The sequence below is a fragment of the Pseudophryne corroboree genome, chromosome 1 (assembly GCF_028390025.1).
Source record: "Pseudophryne corroboree isolate aPseCor3 chromosome 1, aPseCor3.hap2, whole genome shotgun sequence".
Taxonomy (NCBI): Eukaryota; Metazoa; Chordata; class Amphibia; order Anura; family Myobatrachidae; genus Pseudophryne; species Pseudophryne corroboree.
In genome coordinates this window covers 700,600,239-700,625,802 of record NC_086444.1, presented here as the reverse complement: position 1 = coordinate 700,625,802, position 25,564 = coordinate 700,600,239, and the positions used below count along the sequence as shown (strand labels likewise).

Below are 25,564 nucleotides of genomic sequence, written 5' to 3'. Positions count from 1 at the left end.
TCAGTGGGGACTGCCCCAGATAGACATGATGGCGTCCCGCCTCAACAAAAAACTACAGAGGTATTGCGCCAGGTCAAGAGACCCTCAGGCGGTGGCAGTGGACGCCCTCGTGACACCGTGGGTGTTCCAGTCGGTCTATGTGTTTCCTCCTCTTCCTCTCATACCCAAGGTGTTGAGAATAATAAGAAAAAGAGGAGTACAGACAATTCTCATTGTTCCAGATTGGCCACGAAGGACCTGGTATCCGGATCTGCAGGAAATGCTCACAGAAGATCCGTGGCCTCTTCCTCTAAGACACAGGACCTGTTACAACAGGGGCCCTGTCTGTTCCAAGACTTACCGCGGCTGTGTTTGACGGCATGGCAGTTGAACGCCGGATCCTAGCGGAAAAGGGCATTCCGGATGAGGTCATTCCTACTCTGATAAAGGCTAGAAAGGACGTGACAGCTAAACATTATCACTGTGTATAGCGGAAGTATGTTTCTTGGTGTGAGGCCAGGAATGCTCCTACGGAAGAATTCCATCTGGGCCGTTTCCTTCACTTCCTACAGACTGGAGTGAATTTGGGCCTAAAATTAGGCTCCATTAAGGTTCAGATTTCGGCCCTATCCATTTTCTTTCAGAAGGAATTGGCTTCTCTCCCAGAAGTACAGACTTTTGTCAAGGGAGTGCTGCATATTCAGCCTCCTTTTGTACCTCCAGTGGCACCTTGGGACCTGAACGTGGTGTTGAGTTTCCTTAAGTCGCACTGGTTTGAACCACTTAAAACGGTGGAGTTAAAATATCTCACTTGGAAAGTGGTCATGTTGTTAGCCTTGGCTTCGGCTAGGCGAGTGTCAGAGTTGGCGGCTTTGTCTCATAAAAGCCCCTATTTAGTTTTCCATATGGATAGAGCGGAATTGCGGACCTGTCCTCAATTCTTGCCAAAGGTGGTTTCGTCTTTTCATATGAACCAACCTATTGTGGTGCCTGTGGCTACGCGAGACTTGGAGGATTCCGAGTCCCTTGATGTGGTCAGAACTTTGAAAATTTACGTGGCCAGAACAGCTAGGGTCAGGAAAACAGAAGCACTGTTTATCCTGTATGCAGCCGACAAGGTTGGCGCGCCTGCTTCCAAGCAGACTATTGTACGCTGGATCTGTAACACGATTCAGCAGGCTCATTCTACGGCTGGATTGCCGTTACCAAAATCAATAAAGGCCCATTCCACCAGGAAGGTGGGCTCTTCTTGGGCGGCTGCCCGAGGGGTCTCGGCATTACAGCTGTGCCGAGCTGCTACTTGGTCGGGTTCAAACACTTTTGCAAAATTCTACAAGTTTGATACCCTGGCTGAGGAGGACCTCATGTTTGCTCAATCGGTGCTGCAGAGTCATGCGCACTCTCCCGCCCGTTTGGGAGCTTAGGTATAATCCCCATGGTCCTTACGGAGTCCCCAGCATCCACTAGGACGTAAGAGAAAATAAGATTTTAAACCTACCGGTAAATCTTTTTCTCCTAGTCCGTAGAGGATGCTGGGCGCCCGTCCCAAGCGCGGACTACTTCTGCAAGACTTGTATATAGTTTTTGCTTACATAACGGTTATGTTACAGTTTTCCTCAGTCTCGGACTGATGCTGTGTTGTTTCATACTGTTAACTGGTTCGTATATCCCAAGTTATACGGTGTGGATGGTGTGGGCTGGTATGAATCTTGCCCTTTAGATTAACTAAAATCCTTTCCTCGTACTGTCCGTCTCCTCTGGGCACAGTTTCTCTAACTGAGGTCTGGAGGAGGGGCATAGAGGGAGGAGCCAGTGCACACCCATACCTAAAGTTCTTTCTTAGTGCCCATGTCTCCTGCTGAGCCAGTCTATCCCCATGGTCCTTACGGAGTCCCCAGCATCCTCTACGGACTAGGAGAAAAAGATTTACCGGTAGGTTTAAAATCTTATTTTTTTCTTCGTCTACCTCTGGGTGTCCAGATGCCAACTAGGCATCAAAATAAACTCATACATCAAATTGCCGCTGCTACCTCTTGCAAGATTGCAGCTGATTAGATGCAACCTGCTCCCCCATCTCTACACTTATACATACTGAATGGAATACATGACCAATTTTATTAATAATTCTTCTAAATCATACAATTAAAATCTGGGGAATCTGGCTCGCCTTACAAAATGCCCCTTTTCCATTTGAAATTGGTTAATTTAACTTTTCTCCTCCTGTTTTTATTTTTTCCAGTTTGGTATCCACCCACCCAGAGCTTTTTTTCTCTTTCATCTCTGTATGTTTCTTCCTTTATACGGTCTGCCACAGAGTCACTGCTCTAGTCTTTTATCTCCTTTTTCCCTCCCCATAATGATAAAACCGGTAATTATGTGTACATGCTACAATTAGATAGGTAGTGACTTTGCTAAGTTTTTGATGTTTATTGGCCACTGTATTTATGTCATTGCCTCTCTCTGCTGTGACCGTTGCATTAAACTTTGTTTAAAAAACAAATAAAAATAAAAAAGTTGTGGAACACTTAGGGTGGAGTTCAGTGAGCTGTGGTAATTTACTGTAGCTGCTCCCCCACGAGCTGTCCAATTAGCCCCGAAAGCCAGCACTATCTTGGTGAATCAAATTCCTAGATAAATGAAGTTGGGGTTTTTTTTATGCGTCCGCAATCACAAAACACATGGATCCGGGAACCATAATGGCCAAAAAAGGGATATTACCTTCAACTCTGAAAAAATGGCTTCAGACCTGATAATATAATTCTGCATCCTGTCCCTATATCAGAAGGAAGCATTTAATCTTCTGTCTAGGATGAACTACTGTATGACATTTATTTTCTTCCAGTTTCTAAGGATTACTGTAAGGGCTGAACTGCAATAGTCGAAAGTGCATACTAGGCATACATTCAAATGCATCCTCTTCCCCAGTTCTAAGATACAGTAAAAGTAGTTTGTGGGATCAGGTCTGCCACCTCTGTTGAGCAGTGAAAGATACCACCACTCCTTCACCAAATCTGTTAGCAGAGACTATAACACAAGCTATTTTGAAAACCCTGTTTTGAGTTTTGTGGCTCGCAAAATACAACATGTCATATTAAAAGGTAAATTATAAACAGAGCCGGCCCTAACCAATATGATGCCCTAGGCAAGATTTTGGCTGGTGCCCCCTAGCACCACCGTCGGTTCCGCCTCTGACCTTGCACCAGCACCATCACCCCTCATCCATAGCAGTCCTTATTTTGGTGTTTGTACACCCTATATTTGAAATAGGAACAGTTCGCACATTTGGCACACAGCGCAAAAAGGGGTGTGTTTTTGCTGGCAAGGGGCATGGCTACACAATTGTAACCCCAATTCCAATTACGCCACTCAGCACTGCAACTTTATTCACATTTGATCATGAGATAGTATCCATAATTCATATTACATCCCACAGTAGTATCACTTTACCTTATAAACGTTACTCATCACAGTAGAGCCCCTTATTCACATTACATCACACTGAATTGCTCCTTATTCACATTACACCACACCCTAATGCTCTTTATTCATATTAGACAACACAGTAGTGCCCTTTCTATACGCAATGCCACATAGTAGAGTACCTTATACACATAATGCCACACATTAGTCATGCATTTATACACTTAATTCTACACAGTGATGCCCCTTACACAGTATTAATGTCCTTATAAACATAATGCGCCTTACACATTATGACAACCTTTATTAATGCCCTTTTACACATAATGTCCCTTACATATATGCCGCACATTATTAATGCCCTTATACACATAATGACACACATAGTGCACCCTACACATTTGCTGCACATTATTAGTGCCCCTATACACATGACACACATACAGTAGTACCGTTACACATTTGCTGCACATTATTAGTGCCCTTATACACATAATGACACACATACAGTAGTACTCTTTTACACATTTTACACTCTTTTACACATATGCCGCACATTAGTAATGCCCTTATACACATAATGACATGCATAGTGCCCCTTACACATATTCCGAACACTACTGCACAACCAACCAACCCACTCACATGCACACAGCACTCACACTGCCACTAACACTGTGACCTCTGCCTCTGCTTGGATACAGATGTGTCCTCATACATCTTGCCTCATTGCTAACGTCGGGAACCTTTTTTATGTAAATGCATCTTATTTGCATTGCTATGTGGCGAGGATGCACAAGCAGATTCTGCTGATTAAAATGATATGCAGCATGCCTATATATTGTGTGAGACTGTGGCTGTATCTGCATAAGAAATGCTACAAACAGAATATAGGCATGCCACATATAATTTTAATCAGCAGAAGCTGCTGATGCCCCTAGGCATATCAAATGCCCTAGGCAATTGCCTAGTTTGCCTATGCCTGGCTCTGTTTATAAAGGTCTATTTAAATTGTACTTGCAATGAATAGAGGTCTCAAACTTAAAGACTTCTAGATGAATATGGCAATTTCTAAATAAAGAAATATACAAACTTTAAAAAACGTACAAACTTTTTGAAACATTAAACACCTGATATACTTTAGATCAGGCATTCCCAACCACGGTCCTCAAGGCACACTAACAGTGCAGGTTTTAGTGATATCCAGGCTTCAGCACAGGTGACTTAATTAGTAGCTCAGTTATTTTGATTTAACCATCTATGCTGCAGCCTGGATATCACTAAAACCTGCACTGTTGGTGTGCCTTGAGGACCGTGGTTAGGAATTTCTGCTTTAGATTAAAACCTTTAATCAACTATGTGTTAAATTCTTTGGGAAGTTGAAGGCATATTACATGAAAAATCTGTTTTTTAAGGTATTACATTTAAATGTAAAACTACATAGCTTGTTTTAGTTACGGAGTATTTGATGTGTCTTCGAGGGATTTCAGTTTCTGCTATTTATATCAGTCATTCTGAATATATATTTTTTTCATGTTCTCTTAAGTGTCATCTTGAAAAACTGATGTATGGGGTGTATATTTATGTATAGAGGCTTTTAATTCTTACAAATTGGTATTGTTAGTTGGACCAGTAACTAAATAAGGGTATTGTGGTTAATAATTTGCAAATTAATTTTTTTTTTTTCTAATAATAAAACAGGTCAAATAACCATGAATTTTGTAGACTTCTCTTAAAAATGTTTTTTGGGGTGAACAAAAGACCAACCATCCATGTGCAAACTTGGCTATGTGATGCCACAGTTCATGTTGTACAATTTGATTTTAGTTTCACATCACCCTGTTTAGGCATGGACTATGAAATGTACAGCGGAGTTGTGTACATTTCATGTCTGCTCTCATTTGTACTGTGCAAACTGCACCCTGTGCCAAGTCACGTTCACAATTCTTTTTTACCATATGGGAGGTGACCTTGAAAGTTGCCAGCCTTTTTTTTTTTTTTTAAATGAATATATTTGGTTTAGCAGTAAGTTAGGCTTTAATGGTGCAAAGCTATAATTGCTATTTAATAAATCTCATGTCCTGGTCAGTAGTTCTTGTTAAACCATTGCACAGTCATGTAAAGAAATATTTAAACAGAAGTAAATAACAGGATTTCCAAATAATTCTGGCTACATCTGTAATTTTGCTGTCCCACAGGTTCAGCTGTCAGCTGCATTCAGCTACCGTTGAAGTGTAGTTCTGGCCTCAGTAAGTGCTCTATACATGTACTTACCGGTCTACTTTTGGCAGGGCATGTGTGTGCATTGTGTTAGCATGTAAGAATGGTCAGGAGTTCTGGTCAGTGTCAGATTTGTAATGCATCATGTCTGAGATGTAAAAAAAAATCACATTAGACATTAAATTCTTTCAGGATTGTTGTGATAAAAAGCATGTCCCACTTTACAGGAATAACACTGAATTGTGTTCTCTTGTTTCTTAAATCCGCACAACTCGAATATGCATGAAGTGTCATACTTAATCCCTTCCATTGCAGGAGTGTAAATGCATTTAGTGCCTTGTTTAGAATTTGGCAAGTCCCTTCAATTTGTTTCTAATCCTCCTGGCAGTCCGGCAACTAATAATTGCTTAACCTGCTTTTATCCATCACTGAGTAGGTTTGCCTCCCGCTCTCTCCCCTGTCTTTCTGCTAATAGTTTTTGCACCATTTCTACCACTATGTACATTTCTTTTTTACATTGCATACACATTTTCAGTTTCCTTTCAATTTAATTATCTCTCAAATAATAACTTTTGCTTATGACTTTGCTTGCTAGTGGCCATCTCATTTCATTCTCACAATTTCTCCATTCATCTTCACCTCTTTGTTGGTTTCATCTCATCTTTCAACAAGTTCACGGATGGGCGATATTGGGTCTATTCCCCCCGCCTCAGCAGGATGCACTCTGCCTCTTCGTCCACTGACTGTGTGAGTACTACTAGTGCAATACAGCCTCCACTTCCAGGGAACTCTGCAAAGCAGCGTTGACACAATGTTACTTATACATATGGAATTTAATTTAGGTGTCTTCTGTTTTAAATAGTTCCTTTGAAGTATTAGAGAATCCCAGTAGAACCTGCAAACATGTCTGCACATATTTGTTTTATTCCTCTTCTATCTTCTGTCTTCTGTCTCTTTCTCATTCTTCTTCCTATACTGCTTCCGCACCTGCCTGGTCTTCTCTCTTCACCCCCGGCTCAGCCTCCAGATGACCGGAGCTGGGTTTATTCCCCTCTCCACTATAACACCCAGGTCGAGTCGGTCTCGGACGAGGAGAGTGATACAGTAAGTTTCTGAAGGAATCCTATTAGTACATGTACTGTTACATGTCTGACCCATATACGTCTCTAGTTTGTTTTATTTTAAATGATGCTTTTTATGTTTGTAGACATCTGAAAAATGTGATTTAAAGGAGTTCTCCATTTATTATTTTTCCATATCCCCAAAAATAGATTTCTTGTCTTTAATGTTTCCCCTATCATGCCTCTCCGTTCCATGGTATTAGGTATTATATTCTAATATAGAACACTGGACATACTTGCAGAATAACTGTTGTTCGGTGTTATTCACTACAACCGAATGCTCCTTGTGGATTTTCTGGATGAAAGCTGTTTTTGTAAACAAGTTTTACTGAAGGTTTTTTTTTTTACAAAATATACAGGTTGAATATAACTTATCCAAAATGCTTGGGACCAGAAGTATTTTGGATATCTGAATTTTCCATATTTTGGAATAATTGCTTACCATACTGAGATATCATGGTGATGGGACCCAAGTCTAAGCACAGACTGCTTTTATGTTTCATATACACCTTATACACACAGCCTGAAAGTAATTGAATACAATATTTTAATAACTTTGTGTATTACACAAAGTTTGTTTTCTGATGGCTCAATATACACACACGTTACAATTTTTTACATGTGGTAGAAGAGCTTATGGATGCAAAATCCAGATGTTCCATGGAAGGTTGTGAATACATCTGCTGGAATGGGGGCATGATAGGTAAATAAAAAGTACTATCTGACTTAGTCAGTGCTGTGCTTATAATGTGAAAATTTTAATCTGGAATTTATTTCATATAATAATGTCTTTTAGGTTTGGACTATTGCACTCACAGGCACTGCAATATTTAACATCTAAGTAATCTATACAGCAACAAATAAACCTGATGCCAATGCTACTCACTGGACCTTTAAAGCCTTAGAACAGTATTTTATCATCTGATGTGAACGAGGCTGAATGGCACGGATTTACAGATAACTCTTGTGGTGGCCATACACTTATGAAATAATCGGTGCTATCCTTCGATTTCGACCACATCTGTGAGAGAAATCGAAGGATTGTATGCACATTTTAGTACCTTGAGACGGGATGCGCGGGCACACTGGTCGAATATCGCGTCTCAAGATATTATGTGCTGCACTTAATATTTGTTGCATCGCAGTGCGATCGCATGTGGTTTTAAACTCACATGAGATATATCGCACTCCGATGTGCGATGGGCACCCGCCGGGAGCAGTGACGTGCCCATCACATGATTACCATGCGATCTATCGCATGGTAATCACTTTGGCAGTTCAGGTGCGATTTTCATCGCACCTGAACTGCCAGTGCGATGCCCCAAGTGTGTGGGCAGCATTAGTGTATATTGTGGACATAGGGACTTATGCAGAGTTGATTGTACCCCCGTTTGTATCTTGCATGATTTTGCAGTGTGCTTGCTAGTACAGGCAGTGCAGAGTTGTATGGATTTCCTTTGCATCTACACTTACTACCCAAGAGGCGGAATGGACTGTGCTGGGGAGTTCTGTCATACAGTAAGCTGAGATCAGTGAGGGTGTGTTCAGGCAAATATAAGTTATGCAGACCTGGACAAAAGTAAAAATATGCCTTTTTGGAGGTGCATACAGATGCCCTCATACACCTAGCGAGAGACGCCTGGCTGAGATGCTTCAATATGAGTAGCATACTATGTCTTTCTTTAAATTTTGCATCTTATCCACATCTCGGAATAAGCAAAAAGCTACACAGTGTACTATAGATGCTAGGCTGCAACATTGATCACACAGGAATTTGTTTTACACACGAACAAAGTTGCAGATGAAGCACAACGTAACTTGGTGTGACAGAAGGTTCAGCTGTTTGTATTGGCGTCCTTTTTTGCACAGGTTCAGACTCACAGATGTACAAATGTCGCAAATCACAGTGGTCTGCGTACACTAGCAACACAGCTTTATCACTTCCGGTAGTGTTGTCTGAGCAAATAAGTCACACATTTTGATCGAAGAGCCACTTTGGTGTTACTTGAGTCAGTGTATGAGGACATGCAGGCATGTTCCGAGATGCGTACAGCTCTGCATATGGCCGACTATACTCATTGTTTTTTTGTTGTGCTGCTTCTTTTGAGTAATGAACATCTGATTTACTGCCAACTCTGCATCAGCCCCATAGTGTGCAATTGTGGGAAGCTCCCAGACGGATACATTAAAGGGACACTAACCTAAAAAGATGTCTGTGTTTAATTGTTTCTGCACATAGGAATATGTATGCTAGACCTAGTTTTATCTTATCCCTCTGTGCAGGCTGTGAGCAAATTTAGAGAGTTGTGTCTTCTACCTCTTTGTCTGGGTTATGGGGAAGAGAAAGCAAACAATGGAACTGATGAGCCCAGCAAACACACCTGCTAGCACCATCATAGAAACTAGGTAAAGTTCTCTTAATAAGAATGTTGTTTTTATATATTCATCCCTTAATATTTATATGAAGGTAACATAACAGCAGAGGCTTAGAATAACTTCAATATTCAGTACCTAGTATGATGTGGACATTAAATGAAATATCCACGTATGTTCATTGTTTACTTTAGGTCCTTCAGATGCACAGTGCATTGTGTCCATTGTTAAGATCCATCCAACCTCTGTTACATCATTGGCAGATTAGAATTAGAAATGAATTAGAAGTTTCTCTGACGTCCTAGTGGATGCTGGGAACTCCGTAAGGACCATGGGGAATAGACGGGCTCCGCAGGAGACTGGGTACTCTAAAAGAAAGATAAGGTACTATCTGGTGTGCACTGGCTCCTCCCTCTATGCCCCTCCTCCAGACCTCAGTTAGAATCTGTGCCCGGCCAGAGCTGGGTGCTCCTAGTGGGCTCTCCTGAGCTTGCTAGAAAGAAAGTATTTGTTAGGTTTTTTATTTTCAGTGAGATCTGCTGGCAACAGACTCACTGCTACGAGGGACTGAGGGGAGAGAAGCAAACCTACCTGCGTGCAGCTAGCTTGTGCTTCTTAGGCTACTGGACACCATTAGCTCCAGAGGGTTCGAACACAGGGCCTGACCTCGATCGCCCGTTCCCGGAGCCGCGCCGCCGTCCCCCTTGCAGAGCCAGAAGACAGAAGAGAAGGAGATGAAATTGGCAGCAGAAGACTCCGGTCTTCATTAAGGTAGTGCACATTGCTCCCACTGCACACCACACACTCCGGTCACTGTAGGGTGCAGGGGAGGGGGGGGAAGGGGGGGGCGGCGGCGCCCTGGGCAGCAATAAAATACCTTTTGGCATAAAAATACACATAATACAGTCTGTGACTGTATATGTGTAAAACCCCCGCCATTTTTCAGTCAGAAACTGCAGGGAGAAGCCCGCCGCTGAGGGGGCGGGGCCTTCTTCCTCAGCACACCAGCGCCATTTTTCCTTCACAGTTCCGCTGGAAGCAGCTCCCCAGGCTCTCCCCTGCAGTATTCCTGATACAAGAAGGGTAAAAAAAGAGAGGGGGGCACATAAATTTAGGCGCAAATAATATATATTAAGCAGCTATTGGGAAAAATCACTCATTATAGTGTAAATCCCTGTGTTATATAGCGCTGTGGTGTGTGCTGGCATACTCTCTCTCTCTCTGTCTCCCCAAAGGACTTTGTGGGGTCCTGTCCTCAGTCAGAGCATTCCCTGTGTGTGTGCGGTGTGTCGGTACGGCTGTGTCGACATGTTTGATGAGGAGGGTTACGTGGAGGCGGAGCAAGGGCAGATAAGTGTGGTGTCGCCCCCGACGGGTCCGACACCGGATTGGATGGATATGTGGAAGGTCTTAACAGACAGTGTCAACTCCTTACATAAAAGGTTCGATGACACCGCAGCCTTGGGACAGCCGGGATCTCAGCCCGCGCCTTCCCAGGCGTCTCAGAGACCATCAGGGGCTCATAAACGCCCGCTAGCTCAGATGGTAGACACAGATGTCGACACGGAGTCTGACTCCAGTGTAGATGAGGATGAGACAAATGCACAGTCTACTAAAGCCATCCGATGCATGATTACTGCAATGAAAAATGTATTGCACATTTCTGATATTAACCCGGTTACTACCAAGAAGGGTATTATGTTTGGGGAGAAAAAGCAGCCAGTGACTTTTCCCCCATCTGATGAATTAAATGAATTGTGTGAGGAAGCGTGGAGTTCCCCCGATAAGAAACTAGTGATTTCTAAGAGGTTACTGATGGCGTACCCTTTCCCGCCAACGGATAGGTTACGTTGGGAAACATCCCCTAGGGTGGACAAGGCGCTCACACGCTTATCAAAAAAGGTGGCACTGCCGTCTCAGGATACGGCCGCCTTAAAGGAGCCTGCGGATAGAAAGCAGGAAGCTATCCTGAAGTCTGTGTATACACACTCAGGTACTATACTGAGACCTGCTATTGCTTCAGCATGGATGTGTAGTGCTGCAGCCGCATGGTCTGATACCCTGTCAGACAACATTGATTCCCTCGACAGGGATACTATTTTGCTAACCATAGAACATATAAAAGACGTTGTCTTATATATGCGGGATGCACAGAGGGACATTTGCCTGCTGGCATCTAGAATTAATGCAATGTCCATTTCTGCCAGGAGAGTATTATGGACTCGGCAGTGGACAGGTGATGCTGATTCTAAAAGACACATGGAGGTTTTGCCTTATAAGGGTGAGGAATTGTTTGGGGACGGTCTCTCGGACCTCGTATCCACGGCAACAGCCGGGAAGTAAACTTTTTTACCTCCGGTTCCCTCACAGCCTAAGAAAGCACCGTATTATCAAGTACAGTCCTTTCGGACCCAGAAAGGCAAGCGAGTCAGAGGCGCGTCCTTTCTGCCCAGAGGCAGGGGTAGAGGGAAAAAGCTGCACCAGACAGCCAGTTCCCAAGAACAAAAATCCTTCCCCGCTTCCTCTAAGTCCACCGCATGACGCTGGGGCTCCACAGGCGGAGCCGGGTGCGGTGGGGGCGCGTCTCCGAAACTTCAGCAACCAGTGGGTTCGCTCACAAGTGGATCTCTGGGCTGTACAAATTGTATCTCAGGGATACAAGCTGGAGTTCGAGGCGACTCCCCCTCGCCGTTACCTCAAATCAGCCTTGCCAGCTGCTTCCCAGGAAATGGGAGGTAGTACTGGCGGCAATTTACAAGCTGTACCTCCAGCAGGTGATAATCAAGGTTCCCCTCCTTCAACAGGGACGGGGTTACTATTCCACAATGTTTGTGGTACCGAAACCAGACGGTTCGGTGCGACCCATTCTGAATTTAAAATCCTTGAACACTTATATAAGGAAGTTCAAGTTCAAAATGGAATCGCTCAGGGCGGTTATTGCAAGCCTGGAAGAGGGGGATTTTATGGTGTCGCTGGACATCAAGGATGCTTACTTGCATGTCCCCGTTTACCCACCTCACCAGGAGTACCTCAGGTTTGTGGTACAGGATTGTCATTACCAATTCCAGACGTTGCCGTTTGGTCTGTCCACGGCACCGAGAGTATTTACCAAGGTAATGGCCGAAATGATGATACTCCTTCGGAAGAAGGGAGTTATAATTATCCCGTACTTGGACGGTCTCCTTATAAAGGCGAGGTCCAGAGAGCAGTTGTTAGTCATCGTAGCACTTTCTCGGGAAGTGTTGCAACAGCACGGCTGGATTCTGAATATCCCAAAGTCGCAGCTGATTCCTGCGACGCGTCTGCTCTTCCTGGGCATGATTCTGGACACAGAACAGAAGAAGGTGTTTCTCCCGGTGGAGAAGGCCCAGGAATTGTCATCTCTGGTCAGGGACCTCCTGAAACCAAAACAGGTGTCGGTGCATCACTGCACGCGAGTCCTGGGAAAGATGGTGGCTTCTTACGATGCAATTCCCTTCGGCAGGTTCCATGCAAGGATCTTTCAGTGGGATCTGTTAGACAAATGGTCCGGATCGCATCTTCAGATGCATCGGTTGATCACCCTGTCCCCAAGGGCCAGGGTGTCTCTGCTGTGGTGGCTGCAGAGTGCTCATCTTCTCGAGGGCCGCAGATTCGGCATACAGGACTGGGTCCTGGTGACCACGGACGCAAGCCTCCGAGGATGGGGGGCAGTCACTCAGGGAAGGAACTTCCAAGGACAGTGGTCAAGTCAGGAGACTTCACTACACATAAATATCCTGGAACTAAGGGCCATTTACAACGCCCTGAGTCAAGTAGAGCCCCTGCTTCAAAACCAACCAGTGCTGATTCAATCAGACAACATCACGGCGGTCGCCCATGTAAACCGCCAGGGCGGCACAAGAAGCAGGATGGCGATGGCAGAAGCCACAAGGATTCTCCGATGGGCGGAAAATCACGTGCTAGCACTGTCAGCAGTGTTCATTCCGGGAGTGGATAACTGGGAAGCAGACTTCCTCAGCGGGCACGACCTCCCGGGAGAGTGGGGACTTCATCCAGAAATCTTCACGCAGAATGTAAACCGTTGGGAACGGCCACAGGTGGACATGATGGCGTCCCGCCTCAACAAAAAGCTAAAAAAATATTGCGCCAGGTCACGAGACCCTCAGGCGATGGCTGTGGACGCACTAGTGACACCGTGGGTGTACCAGTCGGTTTATGTGTTCCCTCCTCTTCCTCTCATACCCAAGGTACTGAGGATAGTAAGAAAGAGAGGAGTAAGAACTATACTCATCGTTCCGGATTGGCCAAGAAGAACTTGGTACCCAGAACTACAAGAAATGATCTCAGAGGACCCATGGCCTCTGCCTCTCAGACAGGACCTGTTACAGCAGGGGCCCTGTCTGTTCCAAGTCTTACCGCGTCTTTAACGGCAAGTCTTACCGCGTCTTTAACCAAGTCTTTAACGGCATGGCGGTTGAACACCGGATCCTAACGGAAAAGGGCATTCCAGATGAAGTGATTCCTACGCTGATAAAGGCTAGGAAAGACGTGACAGCACAACATTATCACCATATATGGCGAAAATATGTTGCTTGGTGTGAGGCCAGGAAGGCCCCTACAGAGGAATTCCAGCTGGGTCGATTCCTGCACTTCCTACAGTCAGGAGTGACTATGGGCCTAAAATTAGGATCCATAAAGGTCCAGATTTCGGCCCTATCTATTTTCTTTCAAAAAGAACTGGCTTCACTGCCTGAACTTCAGACGTTTGTTAAGGGAGTGCTGCATATTCAGCCCCCTTTTGTGCCTCCAGTGGCACCTTGGGATCTTAACGTTGTGTTGGGTTTCCTGAAATCCCACTGGTTTGAGCCACTTAAGTCCGTGGAACTAAAATATCTCCTGTGGAAAGTGGTCATGCTATTGGCCTTAGCTTCGGCTAGGCGTGTGTCAGAATTGGCGGCTTTGTCTTGTAAAAGCCCTTATCTGATCTTCCATATGGACAGGGCAGAATTGAGGACTCGTCCCCAATTTCTCCCTAAGGTGGTATCAGCGTTTCATTTGAACCAACCTATTGTGGTGCCTGCGGCTACTCGGGACTTGGAGGACTCCAAGTTACTAGATGTAGTCAGGGCTTTGAAAATCTATGTAGCCAGGACGGCTGGAGTCAGGAAAACTGACTCGCTGTTTATCCTGCATGCACCCAACAAGCTGGGTGCTCCTGCTTCAAAGCAAACTATTGCGCGCTGGATCTGTAACACGATTCAGCAAGCTAATTCTGCGGCAGGATTGCCGCATCCTAAATCGGTGAAAGCCCATTCCACAAGGAAGGTGGGCTCTTCTTGGGCGGCTGCCCGAGGGGTCTCGGCTTTACAGCTTTGCCGAGCTGCTACTTGGTCGGGTTCAAACACATTTGCTAAGTTCTATAAGTTTGATACCCTGGCTGAGGAGGACCTTGCCTTTGATCATTCGGTGCTGCAGAGTCATCCGCACTCTCCCGCCCGTTTGGGAGCTTTGGTATAATCCCCATGGTCCTTACGGAGTTCCCAGCATCCACTAGGACGTCAGAGAAAATAAGAATTTACTCACCGGTAATTCTATTTCTCGTAGTCCGTAGTGGATGCTGGGCGCCCGTCCCAAGTGCGGACTCTCTGCAATACATGTATATAGTTATTGCTTAACTAAAGGGTTATTGTTATGAGCCATCTGTTACTGAGGCTCAGTTGTTGTTCATACTGTTAACTGGGTATAGTTATCACGAGTTGTACGGTGTGATTGGTGTGGCTGGTATGAGTCTTACCCTGGATTCCAAATCCTTTCCTTGTTGTGTCAGCTCTTCCGGGCACAGTTTCCTTAACTGAGGTCTGGAGGAGGGGCATAGAGGGAGGAGCCAGTGCACACCAGATAGTACCTAATCTTTCTTTTAGAGTGCCCAGTCTCCTGCGGAGCCCGTCTATTCCCCATGGTCCTTACGGAGTTCCCAGCATCCACTACGGACTACGAGAAATAGAATTACCGGTGAGTAAATTCTTATTTTTTAAGTTGATGCACTTTGAAGATAACCTTTTAATACGTTTGTTTTCTGCTCAGGAAGTATATTAACAAAAATCATTTACCACCACATAATAGTGGGCCTGAATCTGTGATAAAGCCACGAAGGCCTTGATAGAGGGGTACAGACGGCATTCTTTTTATCATGTGTCTTATGTGTGCCCTCCAGGATGATAACCAATTTTCTTATTTAAGCTGCATCTTTCTAGTGTAAGAACATTGTTTTTATATTCTACATTTCCTTATTCTAGTTTTGAAGAGGTCCGCATTTAAAAAAAACCTGTAGCTATCCTGAGAATCAGTATATTTATGGCAGCTATTTCAGGCGATTAATGTGTGCTTATCTTGTGGGAAGCAGTCATGTCCATTTGTGTGATTGTGTCAGAACAGAATTTCATGTGATAGGGGCAGTGTTATAATGTGAGGAGGGCAATGGAGGTAAACTGAAAGTTAAGGGCCCCATACACTACAACGATCTCATGTCGGAGGTGACCCCGGTAGCCTCCCGGGGGGCAGGATCGCCCAAGATACATCGTATGCTGCCCATTTGCATACAATATATCTATGCGATCCCAAGCCATGCCCCCAGGTCGGACCAGATTGAATGTGCAGCACATTCAATCTGGAGGATCCAATCCGATGCTCACGGGAACGCGCATCTGATCGGTTCGGGAACACCTCTAAAATGCCCGATTTCATCTGATATGTTGGTCCAAATGCCCAAATTGGGCTGAAATCGGGCATTATCACTGTCATATTGTTTAGTGTGTACTCTGCACCACGGCCCGACTGTTGTCTGGTCGAATCCCGATATAAAGTGTGCTGCACACATTATGTCTGTTTTGTCGTTTTTGTATTGTTCAGAAAGTGATGTGTGTACAGTCTTCAACTCATTGTCTAGTGCAGGCCTGGCCAACCTGTGGCTCTCCAGCTGTTGTAAAACTACAAGTCCCATCATGCTTTGCCACAGTTTTGCTATTAGGGAATGCTAAAACTGTGGCAGGGCATGCTGGGATGTGTAGTTCCACAACATCTGGAGAGCCACAGGTTGGCCAGGCCTGGTCTAGTGTATGGAGACACTATTGGCGAGGCGATTTGGAATGGATAGTATGGTTTGGAACTAAACTTATTGGGTAGTGTGTACAGTGTAAAGAAAGAAAGAGGGCTGTGCTTTCCTGTGTATACAAATGTTAGCTATGGAGCAAAAATAAGGGATCCACTGTCCCTTTTAAACCTATAACTATATGCTTTTTTTTTTTCTCCCATCGCTCACTTTTATACTAAAGAATAAAACCGCATACACAATGTTAATTAGAAAATAGATGTAGGTAATTTAATTTAAAAAAATGGTCAGCAAATAAAAATGTTATCTATTTGGCCATACAGATCTGAATCAAATAATGGTTACGGTGTTTCATAATACTTCCTCTCCAAATGTACTATGTCTGCCTACCCTCTTCTACAAGTCCTTCACTTGCTCACCTTCCCCTTCAAAATCCAATTCCAGCTTCTAACACTTAAAAAGCCCTCATTCATTCCTCTACCATTTATATCACGGACATTATCTCCCTTCACACGCTCGTGCGTCATTTTCACTCTACAAATTAATTCTGCCTCTCCTGCCAATTACTTTCTCCCACCCCCAAGATTTTGCACATGCTGCTCCATACCTCTGAAATTTTGGAGAGAGGTGGAGAATTCCAAACTGGCTCTCAAGACCTACTTCCTCATCAAAACCATCCATCTCTCATCCTAACCCTCTGTCCCATGTTCACTGTCTACCACATCTGTGTCACCCCTGCCCTTTAGTACAGGAAAGGAAAGCATACGATGGAAAGGGGCCCTCACGAGCAGGGCCCTCTTTTATTGTATGCTTTCCTTTCCTGTACTTATACTATCATCTACTCTATACACCTTACAATGGCACCTAACCCTTGCTTTCTGCCACCCTGTTGCTTATTTAAATGGTATGGCCATTGATGCAGCAGTGTTTATAAACCGTGTATCTACTTGTCCTCCATTATCTTGTACATCAAATCACTGTTTTCTAATTCTGCTGTTTATATACATTGTTAGGCGATGCAGAAAACTTGTGGTGCAATATAAATAAAGATGATGATGATGATGATAATATTTAAAGTACGTAACCTTATAATATGGCTAGAGACAATTGGTCTTATATAAAAAACAATAGCATTATTAGTAGCGCTCCACGGTTGCATGTAGAAAATTTGATCCCTTCTTTAGTACAACATTGTATGTACTGTGTGTTTTATTTCTGACAGTATTTGTGTCAGGGATATTATTATTATTATTATTATTATTATTATTATCCTTTATTTATATGGCGCCACAAGGGTTCCGCAGCGCCCAATTACAGAGTACATAAATAATCAAACAGGAAAACAGCAACTTACAGTTGATGACAGTATAGGACAAGTACAGGGTAAATAAACATAGTTACATCAGCAGATGACACTGGAATAAGTATCAGGTGGCAGAAGACTGCTGGATTTGGTGCAGTTGAAGATTATTAAAGTAAGAAAGGATAAGCACATGAGGGAAGAGGGCCCTGCTCGTGAGAGCTTACATTCTAAATGGGAAGGGTAAACAGACAGGGGTGACACAGATGGGGTACATAGAGAGCGTAGAACAGAGGGTTAGGATGACATTTGGCTGGGTTTGGTCAAGAAGTGGGTCTTGAGAGCCCGTTTGAAGTTTTTTAGAGAGGTGGGGAGTCTGAGGGGGAGAGGTAGGGAATTCCAGAGAAGTGGTGCAGCACGTGAAAAATCTCGGAGGTAGGAGTGGGATGAAGTAATCCGTAGGCAGGAGAGTCGTCGTGCATTAGCAGAGTGAAGAGGACGGGTGGGAGTGTAAAGGGAGATAAGGTCAGAGATGTAGATGGGAGAGGAGTGGGTGAGGGCTTTGTAAGCGAGTGTGAAAAGCTTGAATTGGATTCTGAAAGGGAAGGGGAGCCAATGAAGGTCTAGTAAGAGAGGAGAGGTGGACGTAGTGCGTTTGGTGAGGAAGATGAGCCGGGTAGCAGCATTTTGGATAGATTGGAGTGGAGAGAGGTATTTGTCAGGAATGCTAGTCTGGAGGAGATTACATTAAATTGTTTCCAACGGTCTGCCACTAAATTTGTCAGGACCCAGGTCATGCAGTCCTGATCTAGTGAAAAAAAAAAATCACTCCTCTAGGTATGTATCTATATTGCCCAGTAGTCTGCCACCACCTGCAGTGTAATGGCCCCCATACATATGTATGTGTTGTGGCAATATCCCGATCCCCGATGTCTGGGTCAGGGAATCGGTAATAAACGCGTTGAAAAATCCAGATTTTTCAGTGCCGGCCGTGTTTGGTTGGCATTGGGGTTCAGATATTTTTAACATGTTTAGTTAACATCGATTTCCCGACGGATTACCGATCATTGCCGGTGCATAAGGGAATTATGGTGGCTGATGTATGGGGGCCTTAAGGGCCTTAGGTCTCCAAATCTCTTTAGATACTATTGAGATACTATTTCAAAGTCTCTGCTGCTATAACCACAACAAAATTGTAGGGTAGTCTAATGTTGGGCAAACACTGTTCAATTATCGTCCCGATCAGCTGATAATCAGCTGAACAGTGTGTTGTCACAGGTAAGCAATAATTATTGGTCTGCCAGATATGCAGAATCATCCAGTATGTACGAAAGACCTGATAATTGGTGGTCCAATTTTAACTATCTGACCTGTTGACAGGCTAGAAACATCCAATATCGTTACCTTAATCTGACAGTGTATGGCAATGATATTGGATGTTGCCAGGAAACCGACAATTGGTCTAAAAGTGTGTACACATGGGGCGTCATTCCGAGTTGATCGCTAGCTGCCGTTGTTCACAGCGCAGCGATCAGGCTAAAAATCAGCAATTCTGCGTATGGTGCGCAGTTCACACGCGCGACGTACTTTCACAAAAGCCGATGCAGTTTTACACCAGCTCTAGCGACGCTTTTCAGTCGCACTGCTGATCGTTGAGTCATTGACAGGAAGTGGGTGTTTCTGGGTGGTAACTGACTGTTTTCGGGGAGTGTGTGTAAAAACCCAGGCATGCCAGATACAAACGCAGGAGTGGCAGGAGAAATGGGGGAGTAGCTGGTCCGAACGCAGGGAGTGTTTCTGACGTCAAAACAGGAACTAAATAGTCTGAAGTGATCGCAAGGTAGGAGTAGGTCTGCAGCTACTCTGAAACTGCACATTTTTTTTTTTTGTAGCAGCGCTGCGATCCTTCCGTTCGCACTTCTGCTAAGATACACTCCCAGAGGGCAGCGGCTTAGCGTTTGCACTGCTGCTAAAAGCAGCTAGCGAGCGAACAACTCGGAATGAGGGCCCCGGTGAGATAAATCTGTAAGATTTGACTATATAGTCAAAATCTTATGAAAAATTAGTGCAGATTTCAAGGTGTTAGGCAGCTTGCAATACAGATTCGATCCTGATGCGCGCTCCCGTGGGGTCGGTATCGTAAGGCTAGATAGACTATGCAGGCAAGTCAATCTTGACTATCTAGTGTACAATCTAGTACAAAGTATAGTCAAAATTAGCACTTAGTCAGAATCGTACATAGACAAAATCTCAAGCACAGATAGTCAAAATCTGTTCTATCTGTGCTCTGGGGGAGTTCAGGGGAAATCGCATAGTCAAATCCGGCATAACGGGGATCTCACCGTGTGTACACACCTTCACAGACATGTTTATCTGAAGGTGTATGTCCAGCATAAGCAATTAAAAGCTTCTTTAAGAACACTTTATTTATAAAAAAAAAACCCAAAAAAACCTGTAGGTTGTATCTTCTGATTACTCGGGATAAAGCAAGAAAAAGATGCAGCTGTGATACTCTAATTGATCTCCAGAAACTGAAGCCCTTACAGTCAACCTCCTGTGACTAGGTGGTTGGTTGGTTTCTGACCCTGTTTCCAAGAGGGCTGGGATGCCTCCTCTAGCTTCTACCATAAACCCTGAAAAATGATATCTCCCTTGTGTAGGATGCACCGAATAATCTGTTCCTCATAAAATAACCTATAGTATAGAATGATACCAAACACTATTGTATAGACATAGATGAGCAGTTATATATGTAGTTCCTCTCTTGTTACCAGAAGCCCCTATTTTGCAGCAGTCATGCACAAATACTTGCTACATATTTCTGTGATTTTAGGAATGCATTTGAATTTTTTATTTTAAATCTACAAACAGTTTAAATATCATGGTGTGTCTGTGACATGGTAATGGCCTTTCTTAGAAGAGAACCACATTTCTCCACATGGGCTTTCATACATCAGACTGCCATCCTATTCAGACAGCAGACTTTTAACAGACGTGTCTCCACAGGAGATCTTTACTGTAAAGCGTTTAACCAGCTTTGCGTTAGCAGATGAGACCAACAAACTGCATACACAAATGTAAAGACTGCCTTCCTGGGACAATTATTGTTTTGTGAGGTAAATTAACTTGGTTTCTTTCTTTCTTTCCGGCTTCTAAAGCACTTACCTGGGAGGAAATCCTTTATAGCTATTCATACCTTACTTTTAACCCTTACTTTATCTGCTCCCACAGAACTCCCTAAAGTCGGCACTAATTTATCTTCGATTGGATTAAACATTATTGCTCACATTTTACGTTCTTATTTTTGATTATTTTTTTTATAGTATATTACACTGGACTTTTCTCCACATTTTGCACTTCTGAATGTTATTTATATCCATTCCTTTTTATTTTCTTGTTGGAATACTAAACCTCCATGTGTCAACATGAGTGCTAGCTGGATTGTGTTGAGGCAGATAATTGGAAATAGAAAATCACTTATAACTGGTTCTTTACGGTTGCATAACAAAATATAAATGTAACTTTTTGGACCACTTAATTACTTTTGCCAAGTTGTAAACATACTGTATGTACGCAGTTTACAGTGTAATTCGTAACCATATATCCATACAAAATAGAAAGACTTTTGCTATCAGCGCTAACAATAATATACTGCAAGTCTGTGTGTACTGTATGTAGCAAATGAAATAGAGGGGGTTTTGTCCTATTTTGATCAATGCATTTAAGTTTGCAGCCCATATCTAGGTACCCCAGGCCCAAATGTATTAAGCCTTCACAAAAGATGACGTGGAGCTGGATAAAGAGTAATAAATGTCCAGTCAATCGGCTCCTGTCATTTTTCAAACACACCCTGTGACATGGCAGTTAGGAAGCTGATTGGTCATTTATCACTCTTTATCCGTCTCCACTTTATCTCTTGTGAAGGCTTAATACATTTGGGCCCCAATTCTCTGCAAGTCCTTACACTGGTATATATGCTTAGCACACCATTACATTGCAGTTACATGTACTCACCTCTCAGATACAGGTGGCAATATCTATACAGGGCTGGCTTGTGAGCCACACCCAACTAGGCCATTTATAGCCATATTTGAAAGCTGCCATGATAGCACTAGGCAAATCTTAAGGTCCGTACACATTAGACGATGTCGAATCTGTGAGCGTCGTCGTCTAATGTTTTCCCTCCCGGGCCGGCCAGTCGGTGGCCGACTGTACACACTGAGCGATATGACCGCTCATATCGCTCAGTGACGTCACGCCTCCGCCAGCCCTGCATGCAGTTCGTGGACGACAGTTCAGATCCTGCATGCATGCACTGTCGACAGCGACGATCGTTACCAACCCACGGGGCCACGCATCGGTCGTCGCTGGCGGCATACACACTTGCCGATTAAATAATCGACGCCGCTCATTTTATCAGCAAGTGTGTATGGGCCTTTAAATATTTTGATCAATATATGACAAACCCCCATGTATTTTATTTGCAACATACAAACAGATTTGCTGTATATTATTGTTGGTGCCGATAGCAAAAGTCTTTGTTTTGTATACATAATTCATATGGCAATTAATATTGCCACACAGCTTGTACCATGTATGATATGGGTAAAACCAAGTGCGGGCATTCTTGTTTTATGTGTTGTTTTAAAGTAACCCTATATCTGTTTACTGGATAGCTATAAGGACCTGTTATATAATCATAATTCAAAAGCATACAGAGAAAATTGATTTATAATACCATATCAGGTGGGCATTAGACCTGCCTGTTGGCCCATAGAGGTGCGCAGGAAAAATCTGCAGTGTTGCTGTGCTGTAATTGTCTAGGACATGGGTCTTCATCCTGTGGCCCTCCAGCTGCTGTGAAACTACACATCCCAGCATGCCCTGCCACAGTTTTGCTATTAAGGTATGCTAAAACTGAGGCAGGGCATGCTGGGATGTGTAGTTCCACAGCAGCTGGAGGGTCGCAGGTTGAAGACCCATGGTCTAGGATAAGTGTAGCTGACTCGCAATGGCTCATCTCTTGGAATTGAATATAGGGAATATAATGCTTGGGTAGACTATGGCTGGGTACACATCAGGCGATATGTTGTCCAATACCACGGATCGGAACGACGTATCGTACACATTGTCTGATGTGCACCTGTGATTGTGCGATTCTGCCCGCCACAATCAGGGTTGTCGCGTCCGATATTCTGTGATATATCATTACATCGGTCAGCCACGATCCAGGTCATTGTGCTGTGTACACAGCCTAATACTTCCTATGAAGTGGGATAAGAGAGAGTTAAAATGCCATTTGAATTGTCTTCATTTAATGGAATTTTTCATGTCTCCATTTGTATTTTGTTTAGTTTTCCTGTTAACCAGACTTGCATGTTATTTCATGTTTAACAGTGTCTGTGGTAGTTAAAAATGTTTAATCAAATGAGCATTATCCTATATACATATAAACTGTAAACATCCATTTCTATTCAGTTCATGGCATATACCATTTACATTCCTAATTGGCTTTGCCTTGCTGGCTGTGGGGATAAGCTGTTCAGAATTTCTCAGAATAACCAACGTTGCCAAGGTTTATGAGTGAATATCTGCTGAATTTCCCATATTTTCAATACTAAGAAATATATAATGCTCACCACTTCTAAAAAGTGTACAAATCTTGTAAATGTGGTTTTGTAAGTCCTATTTAACAGTGTGTCTGATGTGTTCATGTCTTCCGATTATTACATGTTTACATGTCTGTCCTACCTATGACCTAAACTTTCTTCTTTTTTTTTCTAGTAACTTCTATGCAGATATCTGATGATAAAGGAGACCTCATGTTACCTTCTTGCCCTTTCACCCAGAAGCAGAACTAAAGAAGGGAATTATGGTAAGCTGCGGATCCGGAGAAGAGATGACCAAGCAACAGTGTGCGCCACCCTACTCCTACAGTCTACTGTACTATTATGTGTACTTGTGGTATAATCCCTCGGTGTGCATTTATTCCTGGGTGTGCCAGTACTTGGCAAACAACTGCTTTTCTTTTCAGTTTGTACAAACTTTATTTGTGGTCGGTGAGATGGGAAAGAAAAGCAATTTAACCTTGATAGGACATAAGCTGTATCTCTTTTTCAATCCTGAACGGTTTCATATAGGAAGAATGCAAACCAGAAATACGTAATCTTTGTTTTTTAGATTTACAAAACTATGTTCCTCACAGTCTATCATTTATGGTGATAGTTGAATCCTCTATAAGCTCACACTGTAAATGTAATGTATCTGGCTGGAAAGAGAACCAAGGAAATGATTGACCTACTGATTGCTGCATCTCTGGCTAGATTTCATTATAACAATGCTTTTTATATATGTGTTTAATCCTTTGTGTTTTGTTTTGTTTTACTTTATTTTTACCACGTTAGGTAGTAAGCAATAGGAGTGTTTAGGACTATCTTATTTTACTGTTGAATGTTTACATTTTAGGACTAGTTGAGTGATCTGAATTTAGTATTGACCACCACCCTACTGTAATGAAGTTATGTACTGGTTTAGCATTTTATAGCAGTTGCACTGCAACATTCAGCACTTTTATCCTGCAGATGATATTCTACATCTGCTTCCATAGCTTTGTATAGTGTGTGTATGCAAGACATCAGACACGGACATAGGATACAGTATGCAGACCACAACAGTAACCTGAACCTATCTGATATATCCATACTGTATTGTTACAGGGTTTTTTTTTTAAGCCCGTCTAATTCCCAGACTTTAATTCATAGATAGATCTGTATGAAACGTTTTACTTCCATTTATGAATTCCATAGAGATGTTTCAACAAAGAGCCAGTGTTTTTCAAACCTCGCCACAGGTAGCACACACTGTATTTTGACTTTGATTGAAAGCAATAAGACTTATTTTGTTTTCTCTCCCATTTTTATTTATTTATTTATTTTTAAATTAATATTGTGTTCTGCTAAGCTATACATTTTGGGTGAAGCTGCCTACACCTTTTTTATGCTCTTACATACTACTTTAAAATATGCAGCAATTGTGTCATTGAAAAATGTTTCAAAGCTGCTCAAAAAATTTTTTTTGTGTTCTATAGATATCTTTATATTTGCACATTTATATGCCTGTAATTATGGAGCTATACAACAGGCATGACTAATATGAATGGAGCCAAGGGTAATGTCCCATTTAGTGTTTTTGGGGTATGATAAATCTGGAGGATAACACAGCTAAACTTTGTAACATCTGCCAAGCTGCAAGCTTTCCCATCTTCTGCAGTTCACCGTAATAAAGAGTACCCCATCATTTTTACAGCAGCGGATGTGTGTATGTATGTATTTACGACTGAAACTTAACACATTGAAAACTGAGTCACTCCTTTAGTTTTTAATTGTCTTGCACTTCTAGTTTGTGTGCATTTCTATGATTTCTTTGTATTGATGTTAAGGTTCTATATGTATATTGGTTTTGATCCTTGGAGGTTGTAACCATGACAGAAAATATTTCAGCTCATATACTGCGGTGTGTACATTTAAATGCATATTATTTCAGTTCTGTTCTTTTTTGTTTGGTTTGGGGTTTTTTTAAGCATTCATTTTCTGAACTGTGCACAGATGTTATTTTGTATTTAGATTGTGTTGTGAATGTCTATCACTATTTAGATGTAACCCTGAAATAAATAAAAAGTTGGATTTAGTTAAGCAAGCTGTAAATTGATGTAAATAATAACGTTTCACTTTGTGTTTCTTGGTGATTGTGTCCTTTTTTTTCTGATGGCTGCTATTATATAGTGAATTTATCAGAATTATCAAACTGTATTAAAGCATTCTGCCAATGTGTTTTGACTTATTTTGTATTATTTCACGATTACATATATCCCCTCTTTTAAATATTCATGTGTAATACTATAAAGATCAAAACTAGCAGTACCTTCCTAGAGTGTCAAACTTGACAATTTCTGTGGTGCAGAAAGACTTTGTGGACACGTATTAATAATCACAGCAATGCTGTGACTAACAGTCTGTGTGGCAGACATTTTCATTTTGAAAATATCCTTGCTATGTACAAAGG

General features: G+C 42.8%; 1 protein-coding gene across 6 annotated transcripts in view; it reads left to right on the top strand.

Annotated features, from left to right (window-relative positions):
- The window catches only part of PIP5K1C (phosphatidylinositol-4-phosphate 5-kinase type 1 gamma), a 336,412-nt gene extending 311,074 nt beyond the window's left edge, over nucleotides 1–25,338 (top strand). For 2 of the 6 annotated variants that reach the window (XM_063914836.1, XM_063914841.1), the window contains 3 exons: nucleotides 6,640–6,723; nucleotides 9,024–9,146; nucleotides 23,288–25,338. In XM_063914836.1, coding sequence (XP_063770906.1) covers nucleotides 6,640–6,723; nucleotides 9,024–9,128 — 189 coding nt within the window. In that variant the 3' untranslated portion in view covers nucleotides 9,129–9,146; nucleotides 23,288–25,338. Of the gene's footprint in view, nucleotides 1–5,597; nucleotides 5,649–6,291; nucleotides 6,353–6,639; nucleotides 6,724–9,023; nucleotides 9,147–23,287 lie in introns of those variants that run through there. The other 4 variants (XM_063914837.1, XM_063914838.1, XM_063914839.1 and 1 more) reach the window with 4 other exon arrangements.
- Nucleotides 25,339–25,564: the final 226 nt, after the last annotated feature.